The sequence below is a fragment of the Emydura macquarii genome, unplaced genomic scaffold (genome assembly GCF_026122565.2).
Source record: "Emydura macquarii macquarii isolate MOO-44397 ecotype Brisbane River unplaced genomic scaffold, CSIRO-AGI_Emac_v2 contig_306, whole genome shotgun sequence".
NCBI lineage: Eukaryota > Metazoa > Chordata > Testudines > Chelidae > Emydura > Emydura macquarii.
This window is the reverse complement of record NW_027130443.1, coordinates 12940991-12956579: the sequence shown is the minus strand read 5'-3', so window position 1 is coordinate 12956579 and position 15589 is coordinate 12940991. Positions and strand designations below refer to the sequence as shown.

Genomic DNA, 15589 nt, shown 5'->3' with positions numbered 1-15589 from the left:
ACCAACACGTTGTCTTATAGCACCTGGGTTTCCACAGGGCTCTTCCACACAGGAGATAGCCCGGCTCAGCCTGTGAGATCTGATGAGATCTGGTGGGCTGTGGTCGTATTTAAATTATATTTTTAGACCAAAGAACCTGAATTTGGAGAGTTATAAAAGAAGACACGTCCTCCGGGCTTTATTTTATTTTATTTTATTTTTTGGTGCATTTCTCTCTCTCAGAACCAAGCTGTTTGAAAGGTTGTTCCAGCGAAAGCTAACGAGCTGATCCTGTCCTGGGGCGCCCTCCTTCCTTTGTCCCTGGCTCAGCTCTGAAAACCCTGGTCTCGTGGCGAAGGCCGTGGGCTGGGCCTCAAGTGACGTTGGTTCAGTTCTTTGGTGGGCTAGCCTCCCTGGGTGATCTTGGGCAAGCCACTGCATCTCTGGGCCTCAGCCCCCGGGGGGATAAGGATCCTTTCTGTGGCTGTCTTGTCTATTTCGGCTGTGAGCTCTTTGGGTCAGGGTCTGTCTCGCCCTCTTTGTCGAGGCAGCGCCTGCCACGGTGGTTTTCAGCTCGGGTGGCCCTCTCGGTGCTAGTGAAATAACAAGCAGATGGAGCAGGGGCCGTGCTCTGTCTCCTGAGTCTCACTTCATGGCGGTGATTCCCCCTGAGCTGGAAGAATCTCATGTCCTGGACTCACAGAGTCTCAAACCCCACAGGGTCCTTGGGGGGTGACAGATCCCTGGGGCGGTGCAGTGCCGTACGGAGCAGCCCTGCGTTCCTCTGGGGGCTGAGTGAGGCCCTGGAAGAGCCAATGGGGCCAAATACTATCAGCGCTGCCTTAAATAAAGGCAAAACCTGCCCACTGGGAAAATAAACCCTTGGCCTGGTCTGGCGCGACGGCTCCCGGATTGTGCTTCTTGGAAGGGCTGTGGGACGACGACCGCGCGAATTCCAGTCCCGCGTTACGATGGGAGGAGCCAGTACCCCAATGGGGACTCGATCCCCCTGCAGCCATCACAGCACTAGGAGAACGCAGCACCCAGGGCAGCCACTTCAAACCGGGAGCTGGGCTACGGGGTGCAGGGAGCCCCTGAACAATTTCTCCTGCGTCCATTCTTCTGTGGAGAAGGATTTGGGAACCAAAGGGAGGCAGGCCCGAGTCACAAGGTCGGGACCCAGGTCCAGATCAGAGTCCAAGGCTCTCGAGCGCTTGGGGTGCCAACGGGGCTGGCATTTTGGGGCAGACCCGCCGTGGAGCCGAGCCCCAGCTGCAGAGTTCTGCTCCCCATCTGGGTCTGGTTCTGAGGTTCCCAAGAGCTTGGGAGGCGGAGTTTGGGGTGCTGGGCTGGGTCCGGCTGCGGTGGAGCTGGTGTTCTGGTTCTGGAGGGTCAGAGCCCAGTGGCCAGGTCCACGTTTGCCTTAGAACCAGGGTAGGGAGGCGGCTCAAAGTGCAGCTGTGGGACTGGGAGGGGCTGAGCCGAACCCTGACGTGGTGGCATTGGAGCTGCACAGGAGCGTGCCCTGGTTCAGCCTCAGCCTGACTGGGGTAAATGTGGCCTCGGGAGCCCTACGTGCCTCCCCCTGCTCCAGAGAGCTCCCAGCCCCGCGCGCACAAATACACTGACGGCCCCTCTGCCCCGCGAATGCATTCGCCGGCATTCCGATTAACCCTCGCCAGCAGCCCCTCTCCAACCTGCTCGGCAGCAGCACCCTCCCCCTGCAGACGGGGAAACTGAGGCACAGAGAGGAGTCCTGGTCGCCAGAGCTGAGATGGGCACCTGGTGGCTCCTGGCTGCCCCGGCCTGTGCTCACAAGCCGCTCGGGGCGATCAGTCGTGCTGCGGAGATTTGCTTCAGCCGTGGCAGCTTCTGTCAGCTGCTGGCTGTTTGCTGGGACGTGAAGCAGATGGCAGCTGAGCCAATGCTTTCCATTCTCCAAACCCTTCTTCCTCTCCCTGTTGCTTTTGGATTCCTTGAGCACCTTTGAATTATTTCAGCTGGGTTAAATTACGTGCACAGGAGTTTAGCTTCTTCTTTTTTTTTTTCTTTTCTTTAAAAATAACATGATCTGAGGTTACCAACTGCAGGGGAAAATGCTCTCACATTCCCAGAGACCCAGGCCGTGCATGGGAGGGGTAAAGGGGATCTTGTCCCTGCTGCATGCAAAGTTTATCGCAAGCCCATCCAAGCTCCAAGCACCGGAATCAGCTGCAACGCCCGGTTGCCCAGTGCCTGGGGCAGGACTGTGGGGAGGCCATGCTGCAGGGAGACGGCTGCTTGCAAAGGGAGTCAGTGGCTAAGGAGCCCAAAGTTTCCGTGCAAACCAGGAGCCTGGAGCAGGAGGAAGGCCAGGCCCAGTTCCCTCCCCTGCTTGTTGCTTGCAAGGTGGAAGGTTGTTAACAAGAGTTCGGTGTTTATTAGGCGGGATGAGTTGCATGGCAGGAGCCGGCTGGAGGGGGTGCCAGCAGCTGATACCAGTGGCAGACTTCCCAAAGCGCCACACCCCCCACCAGCCCATGCCTGCACCTTGGAGCATTGCTTCATCAGACCAAGCCGTCACTGGCTGACCCCCCTGCCCCGGGAAGGAGGCTGTTACTGGGGAAGCTTAGTTCCCTCCCTGGGCTTTGGAGGCCCTTGGGTGTGATGCCAGGGCAGTGAAACGTGAGCCCGATTCCTGTTGCAGCTGGGGCTTCTACCCCACAGGTGCCCGAAGCTCTATGGGTGCAGTGGGAGCCCCACAGAGGACAGGGGCAAGTAACTGCTTCACTCCTGGAGCTGCCTGTCCCTTCCCCTGCCCCCTGTCCACACCCACCCCCTCGGTGGGAGAGGGGGACGTTCCACGCTGCTAAGATCTGACCCACACGGCCACAGCTGACCTGGACACACAGAGCCCTGGCCCCACACAGAGAGGCTGCTGCAGGGTCTGGGCAAGGGGGAACCCGCCTACCCCATAACCCCGTTTGCACCCGCTCTGGCTTGGTACGGCTTGCTGAACTGGTGACCCGGTAGAGACTGCCGGCTCAGCCGTCAGAGTCGCAGGGAGGCTACGTCTCAGTCGGTACGTGCTAAAAGAGTGGATTGCGCTCATTCAACTGGCTATTACTGGGGCCGACTGGCTCGTGCCGCCGTGCTATTCCTGGATCACTCCTCCCCGTCGCGGAGGCTCCCGGGCGACGTGCCTGGCATGCCAGAGAAAAGGTGAACTGTACCAGTTTCCCTGGGGCGGGCGTGGAGAACGTTAGCACGGCGGCTGCGTATGGTAGGCGAGTCGGTCTCCGGGCTCGCTCAGATGCACTGGGCCTTAACGAAAGGCAGCAGGGATGCCTAGGCTGGTCGTCAGCCTGACGCACAGCTGTCCCGTGCTGGTGTCTGGGCAGCGCAGGGCGTGCATTCGTCGGTGCAGCTGAAACATGGTTTTGGAATCGGGCGCGGCGTTCGATTCATTTGCTACCATCGCTCCTGTCACGGGCTGGGGTGTAATTCAGCCCAGTGAGGGGCTGGCACGTCTTACCCGGTAACCCCACCTGCCTCACGCCGCCTTGCACGACGTGAACATGCTGGGCAGTGCTTTGGATCCTGGAACCTGCCTGCAATGCCACGGCTTTCCCCTGCCTTCCCCTGGCCTTTCGTAGCAATGGGTAACGTGACTCCACACGCTGCCCCGCCCGCAATTTCCCCAGAAACATCTTCTGAAAGGTCCGGCTCTGTCCTGGGACAATCAGCGAGATGTTAAGATTCATTGTCCTTTGGAGGAGCCAGCATTCAACACTTGGCTACTTTAACCCAAGTTACTGAGCAGCTCAGTGTAAAGACACATTCCTTTGGAAAGAGCTGGGTGCCAGCTTCCCGGCCCTACGTGGGTCAGCACGTGGCAGGCATCATTCCAGCACGTATCCCTAACTCCTAGGGCCGTGTACATACGTCACCAGGAACAGGGATGGGCAGGGAGCTGTTAGTTTTCACATGATGCCTCTCAAGGCCTGTCTGGTACAAAGATTATTACACCGGCACACAGGGTGTGAACACGGGTGTGCTCAGTATCCCAGCTCTCCGTGAGAGCAGTGTGAAAAATCCAAGGCCCAGTTCTTTTGGTTCTGACCCTCCTGAATTTGCAGCCTCTTGCAGTTCTGATCGGAATGAACCCAAAATCTCAGCGCCACGCCTGGTTTAAAGCAAAACACCAGGTTACACGAGGTTTTGGTGCCAAAGCACCGAGTTGGCCCTCATTTCACTGGAGGGTAGATCGGGGCGGGGGGGGGAGCTTGGATCTGACATCGGGGGGCCTGTTTGAACCTGGCCCGTCTGTATTGCAAAGGCTTGGGAAGCTCAGCAGCCCTCCTGAGTTATATTATGGCAGATCCCAGAGCCCCCAGTCAGGGATGTGGCCTGGTTGGGCTCAGTGAACGGCATGGTCCCTGCCCCAGCGAGCTTACAATCGAATGAAAGACCCACACGCCAGGGGCGTTCAGTGCAGGCCGGAGGGGAGAAGCTCTGAGAAAGCTCTGTTCCGTGGACGAGCCGCATGTATCACCTGCCAGCTGGCAGGACAGGAGAGGAGAGAACAGATTTGCATTTGGGGGGCAGCCCACATAGCCAGGGGACTTTCCACAGGGGCCTGGAAGTGTTTCTTTGCAGCCCCACGTGTGCAAAGCTTTGTCAAAATCCAGTTATGTTAATGGGGGAACATTTAATTCCGGTTCATTGCGTGGCCCCCTCCCCAGGTGGAGCGGGGGCTAGTGGCTAGTGCTAACGGGAGTATTAGACAGATATTCCTTCCCAACCAGCCAGGCTTTTTTTAATCATCTTCCACAGCTATCTTTGAGCCGCAGGATTAATTCTGGCCGTGGCAAAGGGCCGTCTGCTTAGAAGCAAACCCGCCAGCCGCTGGTATTTTTAAAACCAGCCCCATCTATTTTCAGACGTCGTCGATTAAACACCCGCCAAGCACCTGCTGCCTGTGCTCAGCCAGTCCCTGGGGAAGCTCTGGAGCGGAGCCTGCCTGGGAACACTTGGGATTCTCCCAGGGGCAGCCGCCAATAAGGTTATACTTAGAAGCTGATCTTCACTTTCCCGCCCACGAGTCCTCTCACCTCCCCCCACCTTGCTCCACAAACTCTTGGGGTCAAGAGTTTATTGGCATCAGCTGCTCACTCCTCACTGCCTGGCATAGATCATCTGCCCAGCCCGGTGCTGGTGCATGGCACGTGCCAGTCGCTCTGACCATGGCTAGCAAGCGAGCACTGCCCTGGCGAGGGGGACGGCAAAGCGGGCTTCCGACCAAGTGAGTCCTGGACAGCGGCGTGCAGAAAGGTGACCAGACAGGCCCCCTCTGCAGCGGGCAGGTTCAGCTGATTGCCCCCTTCTGCTTAGTTAGCCTCTGCATTGCAGTAGCTCCGCTCCCTTTGTGCTGGGCGCTGCACAAACGTGGAACAAAAAGCCACTCCCTGCCCCCAGAGAGCTTCCAGGCTGAATCTAGCTTCACGCCTGCGGGAGGCTTTACCCCCGGCTGGGATCGTGTGAGGGACAGGCTGTGAAAAGCTGTTCCCGCCCCTTGCAGGCCAAATCAAACCATTATTTATTGTTTGTATGACAGGGCCCCTTTTGTGCCAGGTGCAGCACATATACCGAGGCAGCCCCTGCCCCAAAGAGCCAACAATTTCAGTAGACAAGACAAAGGGTAGGACGGGAAACAGAGGGACTTGCCCAAGGCTACGGGCACAGCTAGGGATTAACCCCTGGTCTCCCAGGCTGATGTTCTAGCCACTAGGCCGTGCTGTGCCTCAGTGTCTCCAATTAGAGATTAACCTCTCAGATGGAGACGAGGCCTGAGCTGTGTTAATGAGGAGGAGTGAAAATGCGCAGCATGCAGCAGCAGCTTCCCCCCGGCAATAATTCCCCTCGGTGCGTCGGTCACGTAAGAACTGCTTCTCCAGCCACTCCTGGACGCCTTGTCCAGGCTCACGGTTTTGCAGAATCCTGAGGCCCTGGGTCACTGCGCTGACATGTTTGGACGTGCCAAGATCCTCCAAGAAGCGTTTCTATTGTGGCTAACGCTCGGCCGCGAGACGCGATTCAGTCTTGCCGTGTATGTTGTGAAAGACGGGGCAGGACTTGGGAGCGCTGCAGGTCATTCTTGCACCACGTCAAGGAGAAAAGAGGTGGCCGTGTGTTTTTACAGCTTGGCGTAAATAAGTAGAAAGGGAAGGTTTATAGAGCAAAGATAGCTTTGTGTCATACGAGGCAAAGGCTCAATAGCACCACTGTAGTTAGGGCTGTCTCAGCTTTTCCATCCTAAACCTCCTTGCCAGCTTACACGCCCCCCCCTTCTAAGGGCACACGATTTGTTTTGGGAAGAGACGCCTTTGGGAGTTGAGCTCTTGGAGTCTCTGTGGCCCTCGCCGCATTTCGCTGGCTGGGTGTGCCCGAGCGCTCGCCTCTGGAGAGCAGCAGGCCTTTAGATCTGTAGCTGTGCTGACTAATTGCGGTGCAGCGCTACAGCGAGACCTCGCCAGGGACCGGTGCGGGCTAGTTATTGGGTTGTGTAGCGGTTGGAGGATCGCTCCTGGGAGTCAGGAAGCTGAGCCACAGCAGCTCCGCTACTTAGCTGGAGAAAGGGATGCGCTGGCCCTGTAACGCGAGCCCCTCGCTTAGCACTTCATTACTGCCCCCATGGGCCGTCCTTATTACTTGTAATACAGGCGCAGCTAGAGGCTTCAGCTGAGCTCCGAGCCGTGCTGTGTCAGGTGCTGCATAGACACACAGCGAGAAACCGTTCCTTCCTGCCCAAAGCGCTCCCAGTCTAAACAGACGCCACGTGGGAGAAAGCAAGCATCATCGTCCCTTTTGCACAGAGGGGGAGCTGGAGCCCAGAGAGGGGAAGTGACTTGCCCAAGGTCACCCACTGCATCTGTGGCAGAGCACACACCTGCATCTGTGGCACCAAGCGCTCCTGAGTCCCCGCCCAGCGTCTTATCCTGAAGGCCAGCCTTTCTCTCAAAGCAATTAAGGCCTGAGTTACCATCAGCGTCTAGGGGAGCAGAGCAAACTTCAACACTCTCTGGACACCAGGCCCTTAGTTGCTGTGGTGCCTCAGTTTACCTCGGTGTGAAATGAGATAGTATTGTCTTCATTGGTGTTATCAAGTGCCTTGAGAAGCGGTGAGCGAGGCGCTGCGAGAGCCAGATTCACTTTCCATCCTCCCGCCACGCCTTTGGGCACATCCTGAGTGGAGTGGGCAAAGTTTTTCGACCCAGACATTTTTCAGTGAAAAAAATGCAGATTTGGTGACTCCCAAAAACATTTTGTGAATTTGTGTCAATTTCAGCTGAGTTTTTGGTTGGAAAAAAACAAACAAACCAACCAACCAACCAAACAGAAACAATGGAAATGGTTCGATTTTTTTTTTTCTGATTCAAAACAACTTTTTGTTTCAAAATTTCCTTTCATTTCATTTTTAGAAAATATAAAAAAGAAAAAAAAATGCTCAAAATCAAAACTGTTTTCCCGTTTTTTTTTTGATTTGCCAAAAATTGGGTGACATTCCCTCGCTCCTGGAGCCATGAGACTACGGCAACAGGAGAGTGTCTGAAGTCTAACGTCCCAGCCACTGTACAGCAGAGCCAGCCCGGGCACGGGTACTGAGAGCTTCTTCAGGATGTCAGGGACAGCAAATCGCTTGTGCAGTTTGGTTGCGTCCAGTGTTTGGATATAACTAGAGGCCAGATTCCAAGAGCAGGAAGAACCAGCCGGTGGATAAATAGATGGTTCTCCCGCAGTCTCTGTGCAGCTTGGGATTTTCAAACTGGTTTTGCTCCTTCCACCAGGGCAGCGGAGAGTGAGACACTTAGACGCCCAGTGGGACTCTGCCCAGCTGCCCTGCTCCCCGGGTGCCTTAGCGCACTGCGACAAGAAAGCAGCTTTGTTTGCGGGCTGGAGAGCTCGCTGGGGCTGTGATTACATCATGTCTCGGGGGGGTGGGAGCTGTCAGGAAGGGGATTTCCAGCTGATTTTTGTGTCCCAGTTGGGGGGGGGGAGGAGGGCGCTAATAGGTACCGAGCTCCTGGGGGTCATCATCATTAAGTTAAGTCTACCCTGTCTGTGATCACATTGTGCAGCCATTGAGGTGTGAACCCCGATATCCTGGTTAAACTCCAATCAGAGGAACTCCATTCTGCCTTTCCGCCCTTTTGCAGGTTCATCTGGCTACAGCACATTGCTCCGTTTCCTGATGTACAGTGTTGTTGTGCCCTGTTAAACAGCTGCTGTGTTCCAGCCCAGAGGTGGCTGCATTTCAGCAGTGGATGCAGTTTTTCCTGTCTCTGTTTATGGATGTAGATACCTTTGGGGTGACAGGCCAGAGAGAGACAGGGGAGGTTATTCCTACCATCGGGACCAAGCTGATATGAATTGGGGCGGAGATCAGATTCAGGGACGCGGCTGGGTTTTGAGCCCATGGTTTTCTCTGCTCTGCAGGTGTTCCCTCTGACGTCCCTCCCCAGGAAGCAGCCCACGGTGCTTGTGGTGTGTGGCCCCGATCAGAACGGCGCCATCGGTTTGGTGTGCGCGCGGCATTTGCGGGTGTTTGTGAGTATCCTTAACAAATCCTCCTCTGCCTTCGCTGTCTCCTTCCTTGGGGCTCCTGGGGGTGGGTGGCCCCACGCTGCATTCTCGGTAGCCCTTCTCTGGGTCCCCCCACTGCCCTGACAGTATCCCTTGCCCAATTCTCTGTGCGAGCCAGACCCGTGGCTGGTTTGTCTTCTCGCCCCCTCGGCGTCAATGAGCGTACTCCTGATTTACGCCGCTGTAAGCGAGAGGAGACTCGATCCCGCGGCCTCTCGCTGCACACCAGCGGCCACGGCACTGCGGCAGAGGGGTTCCTTTGGTCCCTCCGGGCAGGTGCTCCTGTTCTAGCACCTGGCACCTGACTCAGATCCACAGGGTGCAGAGCGAGACACCCAGGGGCTGTTCGGGGCCCCGGGAGACCTTGAACCTGTTTCCCGGTGGGGGACAAATCACAAGCGGTGCCGCTGGCAGGACCAGGCACCTCTGTGGGCAGCCCTCATAGAGAGACCCAGGACTGAGTGGGTCACAGAGACTAATCCCTTCCCCTTATCTGTCCGATCAGAGTGGGGGGGTGCGGGAGGGCCCCCTTTTGCTGCCTATTCTGTGGACAGAGGCGCCTTTCACTAAAATCCCCTTTCACAACTTTTCTTTGTTACTGGAGCCCTGGGACAGCCGGGGCAGGGCCTGGGGCAGCTAACGGAGCTGATCTTACAATGAGCCCTGGCGCGGGGAAAGCTAATGCCGATGCGGGGCTGTGTGACCGGAGCAGATCTGCCGTCCCTTCCCCTAGAGGGCAGTGGGCACAGACAGCAGCTTGTGCATTCAGCGGGCTCCGTTCCTGCCCCACGCCCTGGCAGTGAGCTCTGCCGACTCTGGCTCGGTGTTCTCGGGGGAGCCGAGGCAGAGCTGCTACGTGGACAGGACGCTACAGGGCTCTGTAGGGAATGCTGCTGGAATAGACGCATGAGGTGGGTGCTAGGGGCCCGCTGGCTGAGAGGCTCTTTCCCAGCTCGGACTGAGGTCTGCCCAGGACTACCCTACGTTCCAGGCTTTATGTCCCAGGAGGGCAGCTGTCTCCTCCCTGCCAGAGGTCACAGCAGTGGGGGATGCATGCGGGGGTGCTCCCAGCTGGGCAGGGGGATTGCTCTCCTGGTAAACTCAGGGGTGGCATGTTTTTCCCTCCTCTGTTACAGCCTGGAAGCAGGGGATGCGGGGCGGGGAGGGGGATCTGTCCCGGGGGATGCCGCAGTCTCTTGTAAGTGCTGTCAGTCGGAGCGGCCCCAGCATGCTGCAAAGCCAGGCAGGCCCAGCTGCAAACTCCGCATGGGAGCATGTACAGCATCTCCCTGGGCGCCTGCTAACGCCGCCTGCCTGGCTTTCGTCAGCGCACACCACATCCCAGCTCTGAAGGGCAAGGTCAGCTCCTGCTCCATTGATCCTGGCTGACGGCAGGCGAGAACCACGCCGGGCTCCCAGGGAGGACACAGCTGGGCCCTGTAACCACGAGCGCCATCCTGCCTGCCCTGGATTCCTCCCCCCGATCCCCGAGGGGCTGTGGGAGCCTGCCCAGACAAAGCTCATCCACTCGCCTGCTGTAATCTAGACCCAGACGCATGCCTGACGTGTGCCTGGAAATGAACCCAGCGGCCCATTTCCATGCCCCAGAGGAAAACCCAAGGCCAGCCCGGGGCATGGTCGGGAGCCTGGTTAAAAAAGCCATTGCAAAGATGTTAGCGCTGCACTGTCCCCTCCTCCTCCAGTGCTTTGCAAAGCGTGATCTCAACCCATCTCCCCTGCGGCCAGGGGGCAGGATTCTCCCTGCTCTCCCAGTGGGGTGACCAGGGCGCCGAGAGGCAAAGCGACTTGCCTGAAGTTACCCAGGGAACTGCATCTTCCAGTGGAACCCAGGAGTCCTGAGTCCCTGCTCCGTAGCCACAAGACCAGCCTCGGGTAGCCACATGCCTTGTCAGTCATGCCGAGAGGGCGATGCAGCTGAATAACCCCACTGCAGCGGTTTGCTTGGTGCCACGGCACTTCCTGATCTAACGCCCACTGGAAACTGGGAGTCCTTCTAGGGCTCGTCGTGAGTGCTGGATTTACTTCCGGCCTGCGGCCCTTTCAGATGCTGGGGGAGAGGAAGCGCTGGGTTGCCTGCAGTCCAGTCAAGGTGGGGCAGAGAAAGGAAGGGGCGGGGGGTGGGACGAGGCGTGTTGGGTGTGGGTTAAAGTGTTCTCTCCTGTCCCCCTCCCTCAGGAATACGAGCCGACCATCTTTTACCCCAAACGGTCCCTGAATTCCCTGTACCGGGATTTCACCACCCAGTGTGAGAAGATGGACATCCCCTTCCTCTCGTACCTGCCGACGGAGGTGAGCGACGTGACACGGAGTGTGTGTGTGTGAGTGTGAGTGTGAGTGTGCACGCACACGTACGCATACGATCCCCCTCCCCTTTCCTCCATACAACCAGCCTGCCGAGCCATCCCAGGGGGTCCCCCATTCCCACCCAGAGCGTGCGCTTCCCAGCCATGTGAGAGACACAAGCGTCCCACCAGACACCCAAACTCAACCAGCCAAAGACTCATCGACTCATAGCCGCTAAGGTCAGCAGGGACCAATGTGATCATCCAGTCTGACCTCCTGCACAAGGCAGGCCGCAGAACCTCACCCACCCACTCCCGTAATAAACCTCTAACCTTTGACTGCGTTATTAAATCCTCAAACCATGCTTTAAAGACTTTAAGGTACAGAGAATCCACCAGCAAGTGAGCCGTGCCCCACGCTGCAGAGGAAGGTGAAACCCCCCCGAGTCTTTGCCAATCTGCCCTGGGGCAAAATTCCTTCCCGGCCCCAAATATGGCGACCAGCTAAACCCTGAGCATGTGGGCAAGACTCCCCAGCCAGACGCCCGGAAAGAATTCTCGGTGATAGCTCAGAACTTGTCTAAAAAATCTGTTATCTTCTCAAAAGAGGAGCTCAGGTTGGTCTGACACGATCTACCTTTTGTACAGCCAGGTTGTATGTTATCCCAATTACTGCTACCCTCCATGTCCTTAACTACTTTCTCTTTCAATTTTTTTTCCAAGAACTTGCATACTGCTGAGGTCAAACTAACAGGCCTGTAGTTACCCGGATCACTTTTTTCCCCTTTCTTAAAAATAGGAACCATGTTAGCAATTCTCCAGGCGTACGGTGCAGCCCCTGGGTTTACAGATTCATTACAAATCCTTGCTAACGGGCTTGCAATTTCAGGTGCTAGCTCCTTTAATATTCTTGGCTGGAGATTATCCGGCTCCCCCGATTTAGTCCCATTAAACTGTTTGAGTTTGGCTTCTACCTCGGATGTGGTCATTTCTACCTCCATATCCTCATTCCCAGTAGTCGCCCTGCCACTATCCCCAAGATCATCATTAGCCTCATTCAAAACGGAGGCAAAGTATTTGTTTAGATATTCAGCCATGCCTAGATTATCCTTAACCTCCTCCCCATCCTCAGCGCTTGGCGGTCCCACTTCTTCTTCCTTGGCTTTCTTCCTATTTATATTTATATGGCTAGAGAACCTTTGACTGTTGCTTTTAATTCCCTTTGCAAGGTCCAACTCTACCTGGCTGTTGGCCTTTCTCACTTTATCTCTACGTGTTCTGACCTCCAAGAGGTAGCTTTCCTTGCTGATCCCTCCCGTCCTCCACTCCTTGTAGGCATTCTGCTATCTCTTGATCACCTGTCTGAGATGCTCACTCATCCAGCTTGGTCTACAACTCTTGCCTATGAATTTTTTCCCCTTCCTTGGGATGCAGGTTTCGGATAGTTCCTGCAACTTTGACTTGAAGTTATTCCAAGCCTCCTCCACCGTCCGGGGTTTAAAGCCGTTATGCTGCAGCAAAGCCTGGTTTAAGTCAGTGCCTTGAGGGGCAGCAGATTTCTGCACAGCTGGGGCTTTATAGGCACCTTGGGAGACTTTCAAATGGCCAAGGGGGGCGGGGGGGTCTCCTGTCATGGTGTGGGTTGCCTTGCTACAGGCTGCGCTCTGATTCCAGCTGCAGCACGTGGGTGGAGTGATGGGGATCTGGAGGGTTTCTGGGTGTGCCAACCACGTGCCTCTGAGCAGAGCATCCCAGCTCGAACTCTCATGGGGCAGGACTGTCTTTTCACTCCGTGTTTGTACAGTACCTAGCACAATGGGGGCTTGGTCCTTGACTGTGGCTCCTAGTGCTATGGTAATACGAATAATTAGTAATGATAACGACAGGCCGTTCTTTCAGTGCCGGTAAGAAAGAAGGAGCAGGGGCTCCCGGGTTAAACCGTCCATTGTCTATTACTGGTGCATGGGGAACCCAAAGGCTGAGATTAAGGAGTGCTGTTAGTACGGGGAAAAGCAGGGTCCAGACCTAGATTTGAGGCGTATTCCGTGCGGGGCTGGTTATGGCTTTTCGTGCAGGCATCTGATCCGAGCACCAGACTTCCAAAAACTCCACACAGAGCATGTAATCCATTCACTGCTGGAAAAGGAATTACTGAGTCCTAGTTCCTACCATCCCAAACACGCACTGCCAGCTATTTTCTTGTTTAAACATTGGACTCCAGTGGAGGAATGTGACCTCAAATTACTTGTCCCACATGGCTCCAGTCCATTGTATGGGCAAGAGCACCATTGCTTCAAAACCCTTTGGGTTTCTGGTCGCAGATTCTGAAGCAGGCTCTGGAAATGTGCACTGGGAGAAGTTTCTAGTTATTGCAACAATAGGCTCAAATATGTGCAATTTAAAACCTATTACAGCCTGCCTCTTTTTGGGTGCAGCGATTTTTAAAGCTGTGCTGTAGAAGTTCAGCAGCAGGACAAAAGAAATAACCCTGGAAATGGTTTTTTTCTTTAAGACCTTCTTTAAGACCTCTGGGCAGCAGAGCAATTTTCCCCTCTGATGGTCCTGGATGTCAGCAGCTTTGACTAAAGCTCCGGGAGACCAGGCCTGCTAACTTTAATCTTGTGATTTCTTCATTCTGGGAAGCCACTTGTCACCCCATTGCCTGGGTTCAGGCCTTTAAAGAAAAACCTCTGCAGGCGAACGATAGAAAACGACACACATGACTCAATCTGGGACGCCTGGCATCATTCAGCAGCCAGAGCACTCTCTGCCGCTCGGCCTGTGTCTTTAGAGATGACCCCAGGGTACCGTCCCTCTGCCGTGAAGCGCCTTGGCCATTTGTGATCATTAAAGATCCTCTGGTGGTTTTTGTAAGAGCCGGCGTGTGCTGCCCAGACTCCAGCCCTGACCACTTCCAGCCTGCCGCCCTGTATCCCCTGCGCTTTGCATGGGGCACGGGATTAGTCTTCATTTCCTGGCCTAACCTGTGGCAGCCACGTTGCTACGCGCAGTTAGACAGCTGGCCCTGATGGGCTTTCATCACGCCTGTTGGATGACACCCAGTCCAGCGTTGTTGCACCAACCGGGGCAGTGGCTCATGGTTACAGTTTCTCACCAAACCCAGCAGCTGCAGCCGTCACCTACCGACGACTCCAGCCAGCCTGCAGCTCGAGGTCGCGCCCTAACCATGAATAACGCTTCGTACCAGCCACATGCACTTACTTCTTCTGCTGAGCTCTCCCAGGCCACTTCCTGAGCCCCAGGCGATGGCTATGAACTGCCCGCAGCTGTTCCCTCACCGTAGGAGTGACAGGGAGAGGGGAAGCAGCCTCTCCGAGCTGCAGGCAGAGGGCATGGGGGCGATGCGGCCACGGGGCACTCGGGCATCTTGCCCTGTGTGTGCGGGAATCCACGGAGGGCTTGTGGTTTGAGCAAAGCCCCTCTGCCAGGCAGTGTGAGGCCAGTGCTGTCGGACGGGGGTTTCTGACTGTGTCCCGCCCCTGCCAGGTCCAGCTGATCAACGATGCCTACAACGTGGTGATCGACGCCATCCTGGGAGCCGACGCGGAGCCGGGGGAGGTGAAGGAGCCGTACGCCAGCATCTTAGCCACCCTGAAACAGATCCGGATCCCCATCGTCAGCCTGGACGTGCCCTCAGGTCAGGATCCCAGAGCCCTCCCGCCAGGACTCTCGCTTTACCCTCCTCCTTTTGGCAATTGCTCTCCCCACCCCGCACCCGAGAATCCTTGGCCCTGGTTATCTGCTTTTCGCCACGTCAGGTCCAAGTGGCTGCAGGGTCTCACCTCCGCCAGCCGCATGATCTTCCTTCCTTCCCTGCTTCCTCCTCCCAGACCCTTCTCCGTGGTCCCATCACCCTCCTGCTTGCCCTTTCCTGCCCTTGGAATAGCTGGGTAGGGTCTGGTCCACCAGGCAGGCCTGACCTCCTCCTCCCCCCCTGGGGATGGTCTCCTCGTCCTGCGGCCTGGGGCAGGGCCTTTGTCCTGGGTGGCAACGTGCTAGGCACAGTCCTGCTTTAATAAGAGTGTTTCCTCAGGAAGGGCTGATCACCCGCCAACCCAGTAAGGAGCCCTCCACACCCTTCACATCTCTCCCCAACCCCTCGGCAGCCAGCGTCCCCTGGGACCAGTGGATTACGTGCTAAGAACAGCTTCAAGAAGAGCAAACCCAAGGCCAGATCATGTCATCATGTGCATGAAGGCAGAGGACTGGTAGTCAGGATTCCTGGGTTCTGGTCTCCGGTTTGGGAGGGAAGTGGGGGTCAGCAGGTTAGAGCTGGCAGGGACAGGTAATCAGGACTCCTGGGTTCTGTTCCCAGCTCTGCCGCTGACACGCTAGGTGACCCTTGGGCAGGTCACTTCCCTTCTTTGTGCTTCGGTTTCCTTCCCCGTGTAGACTAGGGGTCATGGTATGGCTCTTGTGAGTCTCAATTCTGGTGTGTTTGTAAAGGGCCATGAACTGCAGAGTGAAAGAGGCTGGAGAACAAGGGTGGTGGGTCTCGGCCTTTGCCATTCTGCGACCACCCACATAACCGGGACCGAGCTGGGTCCCCTCCCACAGCCATGTGGTGGAGAGCCTGTGAGCCGGCGCCCTGAGGGGCGAGGCAGATAATCATGAGCAGAGCTGGCAGACAGCACGGCCTGGTCTTTGCAGAGCTCATGAGAAAT

General features: G+C 56.3%; 1 protein-coding gene across 2 annotated transcripts in view; it reads left to right on the top strand.

The window, feature by feature from the left end:
- The window catches only part of YJEFN3 (YjeF N-terminal domain containing 3), a 41926-nt gene that overhangs the window by 24442 nt on the left and 1895 nt on the right, over positions 1 to 15589 (top strand). For both annotated transcript variants that reach the window (XM_067560327.1, XM_067560321.1), the window contains exons 3-5: positions 8455 to 8565; positions 10798 to 10911; positions 14412 to 14562. In XM_067560327.1, the coding sequence (XP_067416428.1) occupies positions 8455 to 8565; positions 10798 to 10911; positions 14412 to 14562 (376 nt within the window). The remainder of the gene's footprint in view (positions 1 to 8454; positions 8566 to 10797; positions 10912 to 14411; positions 14563 to 15589) is intronic.